The following is an 18,366-nucleotide window of genomic DNA, read 5'->3' on the forward strand; positions in this document are numbered from 1 at the left end:
AGTGAACCTTTCCAATCCACTAAAACATTTTGGTTTACATACTTAAGTTCCTTTTCCTCTTGAAATGTATCCCATCCGCCATGTGTCCAAGTCGCAAATCCCATCATCAACAGTGTGTTCCGTTTGGAGTGCACTTGTGGTAGATCTATGATAATACGCGTGCACAAGGCTTTTCTATTTTATGATACACGAATAAGTTTAAAGTTATCAGCATATTTGAGAAAATGAGTTGTATAACCTTTATACAAAATTAACAGAACATTGAATCTTTATGATAAGAAACATATCATTTCATTACAGTCCGAGCCTATGATCACGATCTTTTTATGAACAACTTGTATCATAAGCAAAACACAAAATTAACCCTAAAACATAATAATAAAACTGGTCACGAATTTTGCCCTGCTCGATCCTACCACTGCCCCATCTGGAATTTTGCTATACATTAAAGAAACTGACAATTAGCGTTTAATTTTCGTTAAGTCCGGTGTCGACTGTTTAAAGCTGCAATATCATAGATTTACCATGTTTGCAACTTTTTTTATTTTTTGTCTTGGAAAGATCAAATTTTTGCGTAAATATCTGCAATCCAATGATATAAGATTGCTGACAATAGATAGATAGATGGATGGATGGATGGATGGATGGAGGGAGGGAGGGAGGGAGGGAGGGAGGGAGGGAGATGGATGAATGGATGGATGGATGGATGGATGTATGGATGGATGGATAGATGGATGGATGGATGGAGAGAGAGAGAGAGAGAGAGAGAGAGAGAGAGAGAGAGAGAGAGAGGGATGGATGGATGGATGGATGGATGGATGGATGGATGGATGGATGATGGATGGATGGATGGATGGATGGATGGATGGATGGATGGATGGATGGATGGATCCATTGTATTATAAATCACATGTAGTTAAGTCATACAACTATACTCCATGTACTCGTATATATGTACATACTCGATCACACTTATAAATAGGTCTATGTATATGTATTATGTAATGCCATGTTCAATCTATTCTTCAAAGGAGGAAATAAAGAATTATCTATCTATCTATCTATTTATTTTAAAGCTTAGTAGCAACAATAAATGTTTGAAAAATGGATGTATTCTGTCCGTCATTCAGATTACTGTAGCCGTGTAGTTATTTATTGGTATTCAGTAGGTGATATTGCCTAGATTGAAGGAATGATTGACGCCTTTGTGCAGTAAACCGACTTCATTATTTTAAAAATCAGAATTCAAGTTGCTGCAATTATTACGCGTTCGGGCATGATGTACTGAAGCGGATCATTATTACACATTCGGGCATGATTAACTGAAGCGGATCTGTCGCCTTCTATATAAAATGAAGGGACTTTGGGAACAGAATATATAGATTTCATTTTACCTTTAAACGCAGGCAATGCTACTGCATCTTCAACGGATATGTCAAGATCTTTTCACAGCCTCTATGCCGATGGAAGTATAGACTGTGCATGAATTTGAGTTCTTCTCGGTAACGTTTGAAACTTTTCTGAGTTCCGTAAATTGTGCGTGTTGTTACTTAATGTTTGCACGCTTTGTGGAAATAATTGTTCGAGGTAAGATGGAAACATGTTGTGTTTGTGTTTATATACTAATGCCAGGTTTTGGATTGTTCTTCTATTACAGTGAGGGCCACCCAGCCAATTTCTTTGAGTAGATTGTTTATTGATACGGATCGTGTGAGACCGGTAACTTTTCGAGCAGCTTCATATTGAATTGTATCTAGCGTTTCTGTTTCATATTGGGCACGCTTATTCAAAAGCAGTGATCCGTATTCTAGATGCGGACGAAGATATGACAAATATATGTGGTTAAGTGTTTTTCAGTGTAGTTTAAATTTCATCACTGAATTTCATAGTACCAAGAATTCTTGACGCTATTGCGATGATATTATTTATATGTTGGTGCCCAGACCCATCCTTACTGAGTGTCAAATTATTCAATAACATGATAACACTATCGTTTTACTTATGTATACACACTTTAAATCATTTTTCATAATGAGTAAGAAACCATAATGATGGGCGGAGTTAGCGAAGAAAGCGCGATTTTCTTACTCTTAAAGATGTATAGTAATGGGTTCAAAATATGGCATTGTAACCTGTTTACAGCAGTCGGGGAACCAGATGAAGACGTCATGCCTGCTAAGTTGTAAAACAACAAGCGTATAGTACTTTGGGAAGACTGGTAGGCGATATTTTTGGCCGGAAATGTAGGTTAGAATTTAGGTACCCTAACACACACAAACAATATAATTATGCATTCCCAGACAAAACATGCAATTCGGTCAAAAACTGTCAGTTCGAAAATTGGCAGACCCACAGCCCGGCGCCTGTTAAGTACTTTCCGCCTGTCAAATCCATATTAATGCATTTTTAACGGTATCTCGGGTACCCGCCAAGAAGTCAAATAACGTTCAACCGTTAGGCAAACCCCACATTTCAGCGTCAAATCTACGTCGGAATGCCAACGTCAGAATGACGACGCTAACGCAATTGATAAAATGTTTGACCGAATAAGAAGGTTTACTAATGGTTATTGATAAGTTTGAAGAACTCGTTTACTTTTTATAACCGACATGATAGCATTTGGCAGTCGGCCCGAGGATAATTAAAATAAAGATACTATACAACTTTTGTTTCTATGGAATCAATGTTAATTGATTTTAAATGGGGGAGAAAACCAGCTGCTAACACACAGATGCAGTATTCCGTACCTATGCGCAGTCCGAGGGTAAGTCAAGTATTCACTATAGGTAATAGCTGACGTCAAGTAAATTTATAATGAATAAGGATGGGCACAGTAAGCGTAACGAACGAGCCCTTCTTAATCATTAAGAAATTACTTCAGGCCATCTAACTGACTTTGAAATTCAACCTCATTGGCTGATACATGGATAACGTTAAATGTGGTTGAGTGAGTGTGTTTCGGATGACTTGCAGTGTGTGAACATTTAAACTCATTTTAACCCGCGAACGATGAAATTCTTTATGACTAAAACGGTTTACATACTCAGAATTCGATATGTTTAACATGTTAAATCCGCTGCAAGTAGATCGCGTAGTAGTTCGATTTAAAAGTTAAACTTAATAACTTACTATTGGGAATCTTTATTATTTTTGCTAAATACACTTCACTGGCAATCAATTTAAACTAAGATCAATAAATACAAGCAAAATCACTACATTTAATTAAAAAAATACGTACTACTTTACTGGTGTACCGGCATGCATACGAGGTTGTAATGTTTTCGATAAAAATGGCCGAGGAGCTCCGAATGGATTTAGTCTAGTACATAATGATTGCCTATCTGCAACTTCATTGGGACAAAATGTAGGTTGTATTCTAAACTCGTATAGAGACGTTGGGTGAAGGCCAAGGGACGAAGCCATGATGTCCTTAAAATAGCTCCGTCTGTATGTGTAAAATACCGCTGTGTCCCGCGACCCATCACCTTACTGCGAACAAAGAGCAATAGAATACGAGACTTTCAAGCTTCACTTCCTCCGGGCCAGTGTAAATATAACGTTCCCTTTCTTAATATTTTATGCAAATACAATCCGATTATTATATAGTTTCTGTTCTGATTTCATTACAGCAGCACGCATCAGTTCGTAAGCAAATATAAGTTGCCACACCTACAGTCAAGTTCCTTTGTCCTTGGAGCACAGACTAAAGTCAGCATGCACACAGAGATGTTTATAATGTTCTAAAGGGTTAACCTGTTGAGCATGTAAACTATGAACGCAGCTGGTTATCATATGTGTATAGATGAATACATGAGTGGTATCTGACCAGCTCCTCATTTTTCTGAAGTATTGCCTAGGATAGATAAATGGATTAATTTTGTCACAAAATGTCAAAATCGTAAATCGCTGTGGTCTAATCTAATCTTCAGTTATACCAAAACGACTATCCGGGCTGGACTGTGTGGGACTGTAAAGACGGTTTTGAAAGGAAACGGTGATATTTTTGATCCTACATTTTTTATAAATCGGCTGTCATGGCAGCGAACGCTGATATACATTTGACGGTGGGTGAAGAGCGCGTGACAACAGGTGACGTCACGAAGGGGGAGGCGATAGACCTGAAGGCACGTGACCCAGAACAGCTGCACGAGAACATGAAGGTACATATGGTTAAAATCGTTCGTAGTATAAAATCGCTTAAGGACCAATCTATTATATAGTATAGGATATTGTCTTGCTGCTCGTTCGATTGCATTCGAGGCGCTCGTGTATCAGTGTGTACACATTGCTCGGAATTGATACAATGTATGTTAATACAAATGCAAGTGAATTTTTGCAATTCCACAATGTGTTCTTAACATAAACTAGGCATTAACAATTCCTGGCACTAGTATCACATGTATAGTCACGAATACACAGACGCACAGGTAGAGGTATGTTCCAATGTCTTCATGCCAATCACATTTATATCATTATATAATTGAACGTAATCAGCTCATCGTAGTTATCAGCGTAAAAACACATGTTGACATGCTTTAAGACATACCTTTAAGATATCTTTTTTTTCACCTGACTTACAATTAGTTTCTTTTAGAAGTATCGAACCCTGTAAGGCCCGGTTTAACGTGGTCGATGACGTAATCAAGATAACGCCCTAAACCTGACTTGGCTAGACGGATAAATTGAAATCTGCAACTACAAGACCATCATAAGAAATGACGAACACCTTTTTATATATTTATTGAAATTGTGCATTTACTTTTATAACAATCAATATACCATTTAACGAACAGACTCCGTATAGAGGGAATAATGATAAACATCATCGATGCTTTTATAAAACTGCAATTTAGAAATTCACTGAAGACTTGGGTGTTTGTATAGTTCACAATATTGCTGTCACCTTTCTGATTAGCGTCATCAACCAATCTGACATGTCAACAATGGCATCCCCAAAAGTATGGCCGAGATAATGATACGGTCCGGCGTGAAATTATTGACAGATCGGGGATGATATCCAGCAGCCCGTTTCAACCCGACCATTTACACGCACATGGTCAAAGGTCAAAAGGGAAATGAGAGGGCACACTATTAAAAAGTAGTCGTTTAGCGAAATGAAAGTTCGCCAGGAATTTCAGAATCATTCTACGTCTTTTATATTAGTGTGTTCATATTTCGCTATCAATAAGTGTGTCTGAACGTATATAATTAAGAATACATATAGACCTATAATTGTAATAACATTTAATAAGCAAGATGGCTGAAAGTGAAGTTAAGTTAACGATAGGTGAGGATAAAGTGACAACAGTGGATGTTACGAAAGGTGCGGCCGTAGACCTTAAGGCACGTGACCCCGAGCACCTACACGACCACGTCAGGGTAGGTGGACGCACGGAATGACATCGCTTACACGATTTTCTATAACACGGAAAATAACAAGAAATTAAGCTATGATGTTTATCTAACATCAATTTAGTATGCTTAATTTAAATAATGATGCGACTGATGTCTCGCTATCCTTGCCATGGTCACGGTGTCTGGCAAAATTGATCAAATTTATCAACTGGGAACACGTATTTGTAAGAAATAACTGAACCGTTGGAACTGAAAATAAATCCACTATTCATGCGCATGCAAAATTCGTTTCTTTCGTTGATAAATTGAGGCGTCAAAACACCAGTCTTTCCATTATTATTTCAATTGTGATACCTGTATCAAGTTTCCAAAATCGACCATACTTCACCTCATTTATCCATTCATCCGATTCCCTATTGTTAGAATTCAAACGTTCGCGTCATTTTCTTTACCAAACGAAAAGAAATGGACACTCTGTATTATTTTTGACAATTGTAGACTCATTTCATTTCAGGATAAAGCATGTTTTTCCCTGTAGGGATCTGTTGCGTCTTTGGTGTCGCACGTTACAAAATTAATATACCTTATTTCATTAAAAAAAATTCAAACCGCCCATCTACATCCGAGGTTGTATTCGATGGAAAGTGGCAGAAGTGTTCCGAATGATATTAAAAGCAGAGATTTGCAGACAAGAAATAACACCAAGCAATGAATGAAAATGTAAATTTTGTAATACACTCGATTATAATTCCGGGAATACTGTTCCTGATAGAAATAATATATATATAAATAAATAAAGTAATAAAATATATATATATATATTATTTCTATGTATTAAGGCCCGTCGCTATACGCACCTCTACTGATATATTTCAGGTTCAGTTCCATGATATCTTCGGGGAGCCGGATGAGACCGTCTTTTCATTCGACTTTGTCTGGACGTGGGCCTTCAAGGTAACTAGCGTGTCTTATTGACACGGTTTACCACACTATAATTGGTTCAATATCATTTCATTTTAGGGTAATTGGGCCATTTCTTAATTATTTATCTGTTGTTGTTGTTTTTATTATAATTCGTCAGTATGATTAATAGCAGGCAATATATTTGCATACACCAGCCTATAAATGACACAGTTCATGATCCGAGCTCCTCATTTATACTACTGTTTCAAATAAGCTCGTTTACTATGATACGTCTGACTTTATCCATCAATGCATGGCGGTTCATGCAAGTGGCTGACTGTCTCTACATAATTCTTGATTTCAGCTGTTCACGAACACGAAGTTGTGGTGTTACCGGATCACGTCCCTGATCTGCGGGCTGCCCCTCGCCATCTACTGGGGAATCCACTTCGCCCTCCTCTCATTCTGCGCAATCTGGTGCTGCGAACCATACCTCAAGGTGACGATTGACATTCCTGTAGCTTTTCATTACTTGTAAATTCGCAATACTAAAGTCAGTAGGTTGACATACACTTTACACGTGTCTCTCGGCTCATTTAGTGCGATTTCCATGAACACTGAAGGAAAAGTTGTCTTCGCAGAGACATGACCGTCTCACTTATTGAACCAAAAGACGTGCATGGTATAAGTCCAACTGCAAGTAATACAATGCTTGTAACGTCAGATAGAATAGTTCTCAGTTCTGAACCTTAGAGAATTTTACTTAGTCTATTAAGGTCATCTTAAACGTAACCTTACTTGTAAACTGATCTTCCCAAAGCAATCCTGACAGTAAGAGTAAACAAGAAAATTCGTCAACTCACTTTCTGTTTATTCACAGAATAACAACTTAAAAATGATCCCATCAGCGAAAAGAAACATTCAAGCAAACATTGCATTTTTAAAAAACAAACAAACTTGAAATGATATGGTTCTATCGTATACAAAGAAATCTGACTGATAGTTTATATGTGTATTTTCAGGCCTATCTGACTGATATGTTATATATGTGTTTTCAGGCCTATCTGACTGATATGTTATATGTGAACTTTCAGGCCTATCTGACTGATATGTTATATGTGTATTTTCAGGCTTATCTGATTGATATTTTATATGTGTATTTTCAGGCCGATCTGTTTAATATGTTATATGTGAACTTTCAGGCCTATCTGACTGATATGTAATATGTGTATTTTCAGGCCTATCTAATTGACATGTAATATGTGTGACTGACATGCTATGTGTGTATACTTTCAGGCCTATCTGATTGACATATATATGTGTGACTGACATGCTATGTGTGTACTTTCACGCCTATCTGATTGACATGTAATATGTGTGACTGACATGCTATGTGTGTACTTTCACGCCTATCTGATTGACATGTAATATGTGTTACTGACATGCTATGTGTGTACTTTCAGGCCTATCTGATTGACATGTAATATGTGTGACTGACATGCTATGTGTGTACTTTCACGCCTATCTGACTGACATGTAATATGTGTGACTGACATGCTATGTGTGTACTTTCAGGCCTACCTGACTGACATGCTATGTGTGTACTTTCAGACCTACCTGACTGACATGCTATATGTGTACTTTCACGCCTATCTGACTGACATGCTATATGTGTACTTTCACGCCTACCTGACTAACATGTTATATGTGTACTTTCAGGCCTATCTGACTGACATGTTATATGTGTACTTTCAGGCCTACCTGACTGACATGCTATGTGTGTAATTTCAGGCCTACCTGACTGAAATGCTATGTTTGTACTTTCAGGCCTACCTGACTGACATGCTATGTTTGTACTTTCAGGCCTACCTGACTGACATGCTATGTGTGTACTTTCAGGCCTACCTGACTGACATGCTATGTGTGTTCTTTCAGGCCTACCTGACTGACATGCTATGTGTGTACTTTCACGCCTACCTGACTGACATGCTATGTGTGTACTCTCACGCCTACCTGACTGAATGCTATGTGTGTACTTTCAGGCCTACCTGACTGACATGCTATGTGTGTACTTTCACGCCTACCTGACTGACAGGTTATATGTGTACTTTCACGCCTACCTGACTGACATGCAATATGTGTACTTTCACGCCTACCTGACTGACATGCAATATGTGTACTTTCACGCCTACCTGACTGACAGGTTATATGTGTACTTTCAGGCCTACCTGACTGACAGGTTATATGTGTACTTTCAGGTCTACCTGACTGACAGGTTAAATGTGTACTTTCAGGCCTACCTGACTGACATGTTATATGTGTTGTTTTTTCAGGCCTATCTGACTGACATGCTATGTGTGTACTTTCATGCCTACTTGACTGACATGCTATATGTGTACTTTCACGCCTACCTGACTGACATGCTATATGTGTACTTTCACGCCTACCTGACTGACAGGCCTATCTAATTGACATGTAATATGTGTGACTGACATGCTATGTGTGTATACTTTCAGGCCTATCTGATTGACATGTAATATGTGTGACTGACATGCTATGTGTGTACTTTCACGCCTATCTGATTGACATGTAAAATGTGTGCTTGACATGCTATGTGTGTACTTTCAGGCCTATCTGATTGACATGTAATATGTGTTACTGACATGCTATGTGTGTACTTTCAGGCCTATCTGATTGACATGTAATATGTGTGACTGACATGCTATGTGTGTACTTTCAGGCCTATCTGACTGACATGTAATATGTGTGACTGACATGCTATGTGTGTACTTTCACGCCTACCTGACTAACATGCTATGTGTGTACTTTCAGACCTACCTGACTGACATGCTATATGTGTACTTTCACGCCTATCTGACTGACATGCTATATGTGTACTTTCACGCCTACCTGACTGACATGTTATATGTGTACTTTCAGGCCTATCTGACTGACATGTTATATGTGTACTTTCAGGCCTACCTGACTGACATGCTATGTGTGTACTTTCAGGCCTACCTGACTGAAATGCTATGTTTCTACTATCAGGCCTACCTGACTGACATGCTATGTGTGTACTTCCAGGTCTACCTGACTGACATGCTATGTGTGTTCTTTCAGGCCTACCTGACTGACATGCTATGTGTCTACTTTCACTCCTACCTGACTGACATGCTATGTGTGTACTTTCACGCCTACCTGACTGAATGCTATGTGTGTAACTTTCAGACCTACCTGACTGACATGCTATGTGTGTACTTTCACGCCTACCTGACTGACAGGTTATATGTGTACTTTCACGCCTACCTGACTGACAGGTTATATGTGTACTTTCAGGCCTACCTGACTGACATGCTATATGTGTACTTTCACGCCTACCTGACTGACAGGTTAAATGTGTACTTTCAGGCCTACCTGACTGACATGTTATATGTGTTGTTTTTTCAGGCCTATCTGACTGACATGCTATGTATGTACTCTCATGCCTACTTGACTGACATGCTATATGTGTACTTTCACGCCTACCTGACTGACAGGTTATATGTGTACTTTCAGGCCTACCTGACTGACATGTTATATGTGTACTTTCAGGCCTACCTGACTGACATGTTATATGTGAACTTTCAGGCCTACCTGACTGACATGCTGTGTGTACTTTCACGCCTACCTGACTGACAGGTTATATGTGTACTTTCACGCCTACCTGACTGAGATGCTATATGTGTACACTCACGCCTACCTGACTGACAGGTTATATGTGTACTTTCAGGCCTACCTGACTGACAGGTTATATGTGTTGTTTTTTCAGGCCTATCTGACTGACATGCTATGTGTGTACTTTCACGCCTACTTGACTGACATGCTATATGTGTACTTTCACGCCTACCTGACTGACATGCTATATGTGTACTTTCACGCCTACCTGACTGACAGGTTATATGTGTACTTTCAGGCCTATCTGACTGACATGTTATATGTGTAGTTTCAGGCCTATCTGACTGACATGTTATATGTGTATTTTCAGGCCTATCTGACTGACATGTTATATGTGTATTTTCACGCCTATCTGACTGACATGCTATATGTGTACTTTCACGCCTACCTGACTGACATGTTATATGTGTACTTTCAGGCCTATCTGACTGACATGTTATATGTGTACTTTCAGGCCTACCTGACTGACATGCTATGTGTGTACTTTTAGGCCTACCTGACTGAAATGCTATGTTTGTACTATCAGGCCTACCTGACTGACATGCTATGTGTGTACTTCCAGGTCTACCTGACTGACATGCTATGTGTGTTCTTTCAGGCCTACCTGACTGACATGCTATGTGTCTACTTTCACTCCTACCTGACTGACATGCTATGTGTGTACTTTCACGCCTACCTGACTGAATGCTATGTGTGTAACTTTCAGACCTACCTGACTGACATGCTATGTGTGTACTTTCACGCCTACCTGACTGACAGGTTATATGTGTACTTTCACGCCTACCTGACTGACAGGTTATATGTGTACTTTCAGGCCTACCTGACTGACATGCTATATGTGTACTTTCACGCCTACCTGACTGACAGGTTAAATGTGTACTTTCAGGCCTACCTGACTAACATGTTATATGTGTTGTTTTTTCAGGCCTATCTGACTGACATGCTATGTATGTACTTTTATGCCTACTTGACTGACATGCTATATGTGTACTTTCACGCCTACCTGACTGACAGGTTATATGTGTACTTTCAGGCCTACCTGACTGACATGTTATATGTGTACTTTCAGGCCTACCTGACTGACATGTTATATGTGAACTTTCAGGCCTACCTGACCGACATGCTGTGTGTACTTTCACGCCTACCTGACTGACAGGTTATATGTGTACTTTCACGCCTACCTGACTGAGATGCTATATGTGTACTTTCACGCCTACCTGACTGACAGGTTATATGTGTACTTTCAGGCCTACCTGACTGACATGTTATATGTGTTGTTTTTTCAGGCCTATCTGACTGACATGCTATGTATGTACTCTCATGCCTATTTGACTGACATGCTATATGTGTACTTGCACGCCTACCTGACTGACATGCTATATGTGTACTTTCAGGCCTACCTGACTGACATGTTATATGTGTACTTTCAGGCCTACCTGACTGACATGTTATATCTGAACTTTCAGGCCTACCTGACTGACATGCTGTGTGTACTTTCACGCCTACCTGACTGACAGGTTATATGTGTACTTTCACGCCTACCTGACTGAGATGCTATATGTGTACTTTCACGCCTACCTGACTGACAGGTTATATGTGTACTTTCAGGCCTACCTGACTGACAGGTTATATGTGTTGTTTTTTCAGGCCTATCTGACTGACATGCTATGTGTGTACTTTCACGCCTACTTGACTGACATGCTATATGTGTACTTTCAAGCCTACCTGACTGACATGCTATATGTGTACTTTCACGCCTACCTGACTGACAGGTTATATGTGTACTTTCAGGCCTATCTGACTGACATGTTATATGTGTACTTTCAGGCCTATCTGACTGACATGTTATATGTGTATTTTCAGGCCTATCTGACTGACATGTTATATGTGTATTTTCACGCCTATCTGACTGACATGCTATATGTGTACTTTCACGCCTACCTGACTGACATGTTATATGTGTACTTTCAGGCCTATCTGACTGACATGTTATATGTGGACTTTCAGGCCTACCTGACTGACATGCTATGTGTGTACTTTCAGGCCTACCTGACTGAAATGCTATGTTTCTACTATCAGGCCTACCTGACTGACATGCTATGTGTGTACTTCCAGGTCTACCTGACTGACATGCTATGTGTGTTCTTTCAGGCCTACCTGACTGACATGCTATGTGTCTACTTTCACTCCTACCTGACTGACATGCTATGTGTGTACTTTCACGCCTACCTGACTGAATGCTATGTGTGTAACTTTCAGACCTACCTGACTGACATGCTATGTGTGTACTTTCACGCCTACCTGACTGACAGGTTATATGTGTACTTTCACGCCTACCTGACTGACAGGTTATATGTGTACTTTCAGGCCTACCTGACTGACATGCTATATGTGTACTTTCACGCCTACCTGACTGACAGGTTAAATGTGTACTTTCAGGCCTACCTGACTGACATGTTATATGTGTTGTTTTTTCAGGCCAATCTGACTGACATGCTATGTATGTACTTTCATGCCTACTTGACTGACATGCTATATGTGTACTTTCACGCCTACCTGACTGACAGGTTATATGTGTACTTTCAGGCCTACCTGACTGACATGTTATATGTGTACTTTCAGGCCTACCTGACTGACATGTTATATGTGAACTTTCAGGCCTACCTGACCGACATGCTGTGTGTACTTACACGCCTACCTGACTGACAGGTTATATGTGTACTTTCACGCCTACCTGACTGAGATGCTATATGTGTACTTTCACGCCTACCTGACTGACATATTATATGTGTACGTTCAGGCCTACCTGACTGACAGGTTATATGTGTTGTTTTTTCAGGCCTATCTGACTGACATGCTATGTGTGTACTTTCACGCCTACTTGACTGACATGCTATATGTGTACTTTCACGCCTACCTGACTGACATGCTATATGTGTACTTTCACGCCTACCTGACTGACAGGTTATATGTGTACTTTCAGGCCTATCTGACTGACATGTTATATGTGTACTTTCAGGCCTATCTGACTGACATGTTATATGTGTATTTTCAGGCCTATCTGACTGACATGTTATATGTGTATTTTCAGGCCTACCTGACTGACATGCTATATGTGTATTTTCAGGCCTATGCTATCGAGCTTCACTGCGTGAGACGAGTTTTCCAGACGATGCTCAACGCTTTCTACCGTCCCTGCTTTGAGGCGATGGGGTACATCTTTTATAACATTCGAGTTCAAGTGACCAAACAATAATGCCATGAAAAAACAGCGAAAGTGAACGTCTTCCCGACTGGTGTTTCAAAGAGAACAAACATTGCTGATGGCAAGCCAGACAGCGTACATTCACATACATCTACATTTAGAACATACTATTATATATATATGTGTATTGTTATTATCAGTCGTACATTTTTTTTCATTATAATACATGTCTGTTTTCATTTCGATTTTTTAAATCCACATAGTCAGCTATAATAGCAATTTCTGTACTTTATTTCTCATGCATAGTCATAAACACAGACGTAACATTTGTAAATATTTCATGTCAACAAATTTTAGATACATAACCTGCGTTCATTTACTTTTTCTTACAAATACGTGTTCATGTAGTATCAATATAATTTTATATGATACAGAAAAAATAAAATTATGATACTTCGGGTTCCTGCAATGTATCAAGTTGTTTGCAATGTCGAATAGTTGAGATCTGCTGAATACTTCTTTAAGTGTCTTGTCAAATATCTGAAATATTTAAGTGTTTTTTTTATATCAATGCCAGCACTATGGTATTATTTGATATTTTTATATTCAACAATACGCCAAACGGATTTTTTATATTCAACAATACGCCAAAACAGATTTTTTATATTCAACAATACGCCAAACAGATTGTTTATATTCAACAGATTTTTTATATTCAACAATACGCCAAACAGTTTCTGTCTAACATTATCGCGATATGTATATTGATACTAAAAACATATATGCATACAATAAATCAAAGTAGGGAATACGAGTTTGGCAGCATGGGACATTCATGTTTAATTTTAGCTCGAAAGTGACGAAAGCTGATAGCATATAGAATCAGTATAGGATTTAGTTAACTTTAATCGACCATGAAAATGTACATATTTCGTGGATCGAGCCCGCAACCGCTTAGACGAGGCTCGGACACCTGTAACGATAGACCACTCTCGCCCTTTTAAGTTTAACATGTATACCCAACCTACATCATGCACACGAGCGCGAGGCCGTTGACGCCGGCCAGCACGTAAAACACCAACCCCCGGGCGTTGTTGAGCGTAGCGGCATAAATTGAGAGGCCGGCAGGGCCGGCCACCACCGAACACACCATCTCCGATGACTCAAGACCCGCAAACAATGAACCTGGTAAATGTAGGACATTCATTCCGTAAAGAACCAACTGGATTTCGGGAATTATGGCATATATACATATTCGCTGAATAAAGTAGGATATATCAATGTGTACACACCGGTCTCAAAAATAGTCAGTAAGACCGGTGTGTACACAATGTAGGATATATAGCAAAGGGTTTAGTCCGGTGTAACATTACATTTTGGTCCCGCTGAAAATTGACCCTGAAAACAGTCCAACATTATTTTTTTTATCAAAACAGGCTTTGAAATCTGATCAAGCCGAGTCGGAGTTAAAATATTGCAATTAGAGTCTTTCTAAACCGATTAATACAGTTAAAGAATAAACGCCAGAGATCGACTGTCAGTAAACGAAAAACACTTCTAGAAGGACCAGCGACTACCGCATTCTTACTGGCTAGCTTCTTGATATGTCATGCCGAGCCTGAGCTCGAAGCTACAACTTACAAGACCGGTTTTTAATGTACAATGTTATCCACCGACCTGGGATTTACAGAATGCATCTTGATTGTAAGAACACCACTGGTTCTTCCGTACATATAACACCAATTTGACCTCGGTTTTGCAACAAAAATGATATCTGCATTCTTAAATAATTTTAAATAGCCCCATAAACTTTCTTTTCAATTTGAAAAGAAATACGCCATAATTTGCAATTGTTTTGATATATAAACACAAACACCTCCAGTAGTATCTGATTACAGTGGTTCAACAGATGTCCCCGAGTGAAGACTAGAGTACACGTGCATGTACCCGGATACGACGCCTCCTGTCGGTGGAATTTATTTTGTTCTATTTGCTTATTTCCACTAGCTTTTTTATTATAATAATATATTTTTATGTAGTGTTAATCATCTTGATACGCTAATTGACCTTTAAAACCCGACATTTTTTCTAATACGAAAAAGGTTACAATCCCTTTAACGGCCTTAATTATTGGAGCCGCCATTTATAATAATACATGTCAAGAATGGTATAAAAACCTTGTAAACTCTCTGAGGCCCGGGATGAAGCTATTCCCCTTAGAATTGACTTAGGAAGTATACTCATGATGCCGACGGCCAGTGCTGCAATTAAAAAAATAGGTAATTATATGTATAGCCAGTATAATAACGTGATGTTTAAACATCTCAAAAAAAAAAAAATACAAAAAAATACGGCGTACAGATTTGCAAACACTTACGTGGATCATTTACATGTCATAAAAACAAACAACATAATATATTATATACTTTTATATTCAGCAATACTAGTTTAAACGACTGATGTTTTTAACAATTTGAGAATTAACCAACGTACCAAGAAAAGCCTCCAGAGTATCTGAGGCAAGGCCAGTGACCACCAGAAAGCCTATTCCAGACAGCAGCCCGATACACGCGATCACGGGGTCGGAAAAGCACTGCTGGAAGATCTTCAGCACGAGACAGCCGGCTACCATCGTGACGGCGATGTAAGCAGCGCTGTACCAACCTAGCACCTCAGAAGACCAGCAGAACGGACTGCTTAATTGGAAGAGCGTCAGCGCATTGGAGCGACCTTGTATAGTGAACTCGTTCATGAAAAATATTAACATGCACAGCAAAAACGACTCCCTCTCCTGAGAAGATCCATCCCGCACGTAAAACCCAATATAGTTTTTACACAACTGTTTAATAGATGGGAGACGAGATTCTTCGCGGTGTTTGTGTTCACTACGTTTATACGTGTCTTGAAAAAAAGTAATAGCTATGCAAAATCCTACAATGCATCCAAATGCTGCAGTTAGCATTGGGTAGAGGAACCCAAACCTATGAATGAAATATCCGTTCCCGAACTCGGTTGTCAGTTTGCCAACACCAATAACAGTTTCCATGACAGTTAAAGCGAAGACGCGCTCGTGCGCTCTGTGTGTCATATCCGCTGTACACGTGTACGTCATCAGACTGATCATGTAGTTTGACCCGCAGATCCCGTCCACTGCATTAGCAAGCAACACCCACGCTATGTGTAAGCCATAATATATTACCACCGATATTACCAAGCACCGAACGGCGAATCCGGCGATTGCGATACACAAGAACGTCTTCCGTCCAAGATAGTCCGACAAAGTCCCGAATATTGATAGTGAGAAATATGTAAAGAATGCGATTAGAAGATTCAGGTAAAGCTCCCACGAAGATGCCAGCTTCTGGGCTTCGGTTTCTCCTGAAACACAGTCGGTAGTGTTCAAATCTTCTCTTGATTCGTTGAGCGCCTCGGTGGAAGGAACAGTGTTGTTTTCGCACCAAGCGTACACAAACTGTTTCAATGTCGCCATCGCCATTCCCTCACAGCCCTTGAACACAAGGAGGACCAAGGTGAGACTAATATAAAACCGCCCCCTATTCACTTGTCCTGCTAAGGAATAACGATTTTCATTTATAATATTTACCGCAGTGACATCTTCCTTTTCCGGAAGCAACCGTTCATCCTCGGTCTTGCTGGCCATGATTAAGAATTCATATCAATCGATCATTCCACTATCCATATTATACCCCATACCGGACATAAAATACATGCACAGTTTCACTCAATGTTTACTCCTTTGTGTCCGTGTGATTTGTCTCAATATAATAGCTTATTCATAGAACATGTGCCTTCTATAATAATAAAAAATGAAATAAAATTGCCCGAAATGAATGTCATAATTCGAAAAGCTACATATCCTTATTTTTTCATAAGCAATGTATGTATACACTATGCAGTCTGATATCAATAGATATATCTGTGATGTACCACGATGAAAGATAAATTGGTAATTGAAATAATTAAGAAGTTGATCAAAAACCAGGCTACACAAATGCAGCTTGCCTTTTTAGCATAGTACAATATACAATAACTTGTTGCTCATTTGAGTTTTATCGAAGTAAACACGGAAACTATATTTCGGGTTCATATCTTTAATGTGTTCACCCATTGTTTTTCTGCACTACGCCGCCGTCGCTGACAACGCCTAAACACTTTCCATTGCAAAATTGGGTCAGCTATTTTAAACTAACAACGCGTATTTGAATGTGTCGCCTGTTTGGCGTTGTCAAACGAATTAGATAATATAATACATATTTCAAGTAAAAATTAGCAAAACTTTGTAGTAAATTTGGCTACTTAGGCGTTTATCACACTTGACAAAGATAATTTTATGTTTGCAAATGCGGTCAACACGTTTCATCACGATTGGATAATGAACACTGAAGTTAGCGTACATGTATGCACAAGACAAACTTCCTATTTTGTAACATATAAGGGACATTTATCTGGATTTGCTTATGCAAATTACCCCCACGTTCGGACTTAACGGAGACATCATGCTTTTAAAGACTGCCACCAAGTTTCATCATGATGGGACATTATAATACAGTCATTAGATATTGTCTGCAAAATACATATAACTACTAAGACCCAACTTGACCGAAACTTTAAACTGGCACCAACTTCCATCATGTAATACTTTTCAAAATTACATGTTATTTTGACTGTGCTGATCCTTATTGGGCATCATTGCCCATAAAGCCATTATACTGAAATGGCGAATTGTCTTATCCAGCGTGAGGAAGATTTCCACGCCCTGCAGAAAAAACTATTGAAACAGTCGTCTTCTTACTACTAAACATAGAGTATAATGCCATCATCGTATCGGATACGTAACTATGTGAATTTTAGATTCTTGGTGACGCCATATTTTTTCATCCTTCAGAAGGGTTTTATCCGGGGCAAAGAAAAACAAACATAATGACAAACACTTTTTTGGCCTCGAAAGATTGTAAAGTAGGTCAATCACGTCCAATATCAACTGAAATATAGATTAGATTTACAAACTGTAATAACGTTGTGTAATGTAGTTATGGTCATTAACTTTACGAATCAGTAACCTGGTAAAGAAGTCACCAGACATTACCATTTTAGGAGAGAACTAGCTTATGTATGGGATTCCCCAAGTGCTTGGTCAAAGGGAGGCTATCAAAGACACAAACGCCCCA

At 39.2% G+C, this 18,366-nt stretch overlaps 2 protein-coding genes across 4 annotated transcripts; one reads left to right on the forward strand and one right to left on the reverse strand.

Annotated features, from left to right (window-relative positions):
- Nucleotides 1-3,465: 3,465 nt before the first annotated feature.
- LOC128216432 (caveolin-1-like) lies at nucleotides 3,466-13,561 on the forward strand. 3 transcript variants are annotated; one of them, XM_052922998.1, is made up of 5 exons: nucleotides 3,466-3,547; nucleotides 3,930-4,160; nucleotides 6,232-6,309; nucleotides 6,623-6,757; nucleotides 13,100-13,557. In XM_052922998.1, the coding sequence occupies exons 2-5, from the start codon at nucleotides 4,035-4,037 to the stop codon at nucleotides 13,226-13,228; spliced, it is 468 nt and encodes a 155-aa protein (XP_052778958.1). In that variant the 5' UTR covers nucleotides 3,466-3,547; nucleotides 3,930-4,034; the 3' UTR covers nucleotides 13,229-13,557. The 3 variants fall into 3 exon arrangements, with proteins under 3 accessions (XP_052778958.1, XP_052778957.1, XP_052778959.1); XM_052922997.1 differs by lacking the exon at nucleotides 3,466-3,547 and having other exon boundaries at nucleotides 3,686-4,160; XM_052922999.1 differs by lacking the exons at nucleotides 3,466-3,547; nucleotides 3,930-4,160 and adding an exon at nucleotides 5,257-5,379 and having other exon boundaries at nucleotides 13,100-13,561.
- Nucleotides 13,562-13,566: 5 nt separating this feature from the next.
- Nucleotides 13,567-16,838, reverse strand: LOC128217511 (proton-coupled folate transporter-like). The gene is made up of 4 exons (XM_052924679.1): nucleotides 15,671-16,838; nucleotides 15,355-15,438; nucleotides 14,206-14,362; nucleotides 13,567-13,717 (listed from the first exon to the last, which is right to left on the reverse strand). The coding sequence occupies exons 1-4, from the start codon at nucleotides 16,836-16,838 to the stop codon at nucleotides 13,651-13,653; spliced, it is 1,476 nt and encodes a 491-aa protein (XP_052780639.1). The 3' UTR covers nucleotides 13,567-13,650.
- Between the last annotated feature and the right edge of the window lie 1,528 nt (nucleotides 16,839-18,366).

The sequence above is a fragment of the Mya arenaria genome, chromosome 14, assembly GCF_026914265.1.
Source record: "Mya arenaria isolate MELC-2E11 chromosome 14, ASM2691426v1".
In the NCBI taxonomy this organism is placed as follows: domain Eukaryota; kingdom Metazoa; phylum Mollusca; class Bivalvia; order Myida; family Myidae; genus Mya; species Mya arenaria.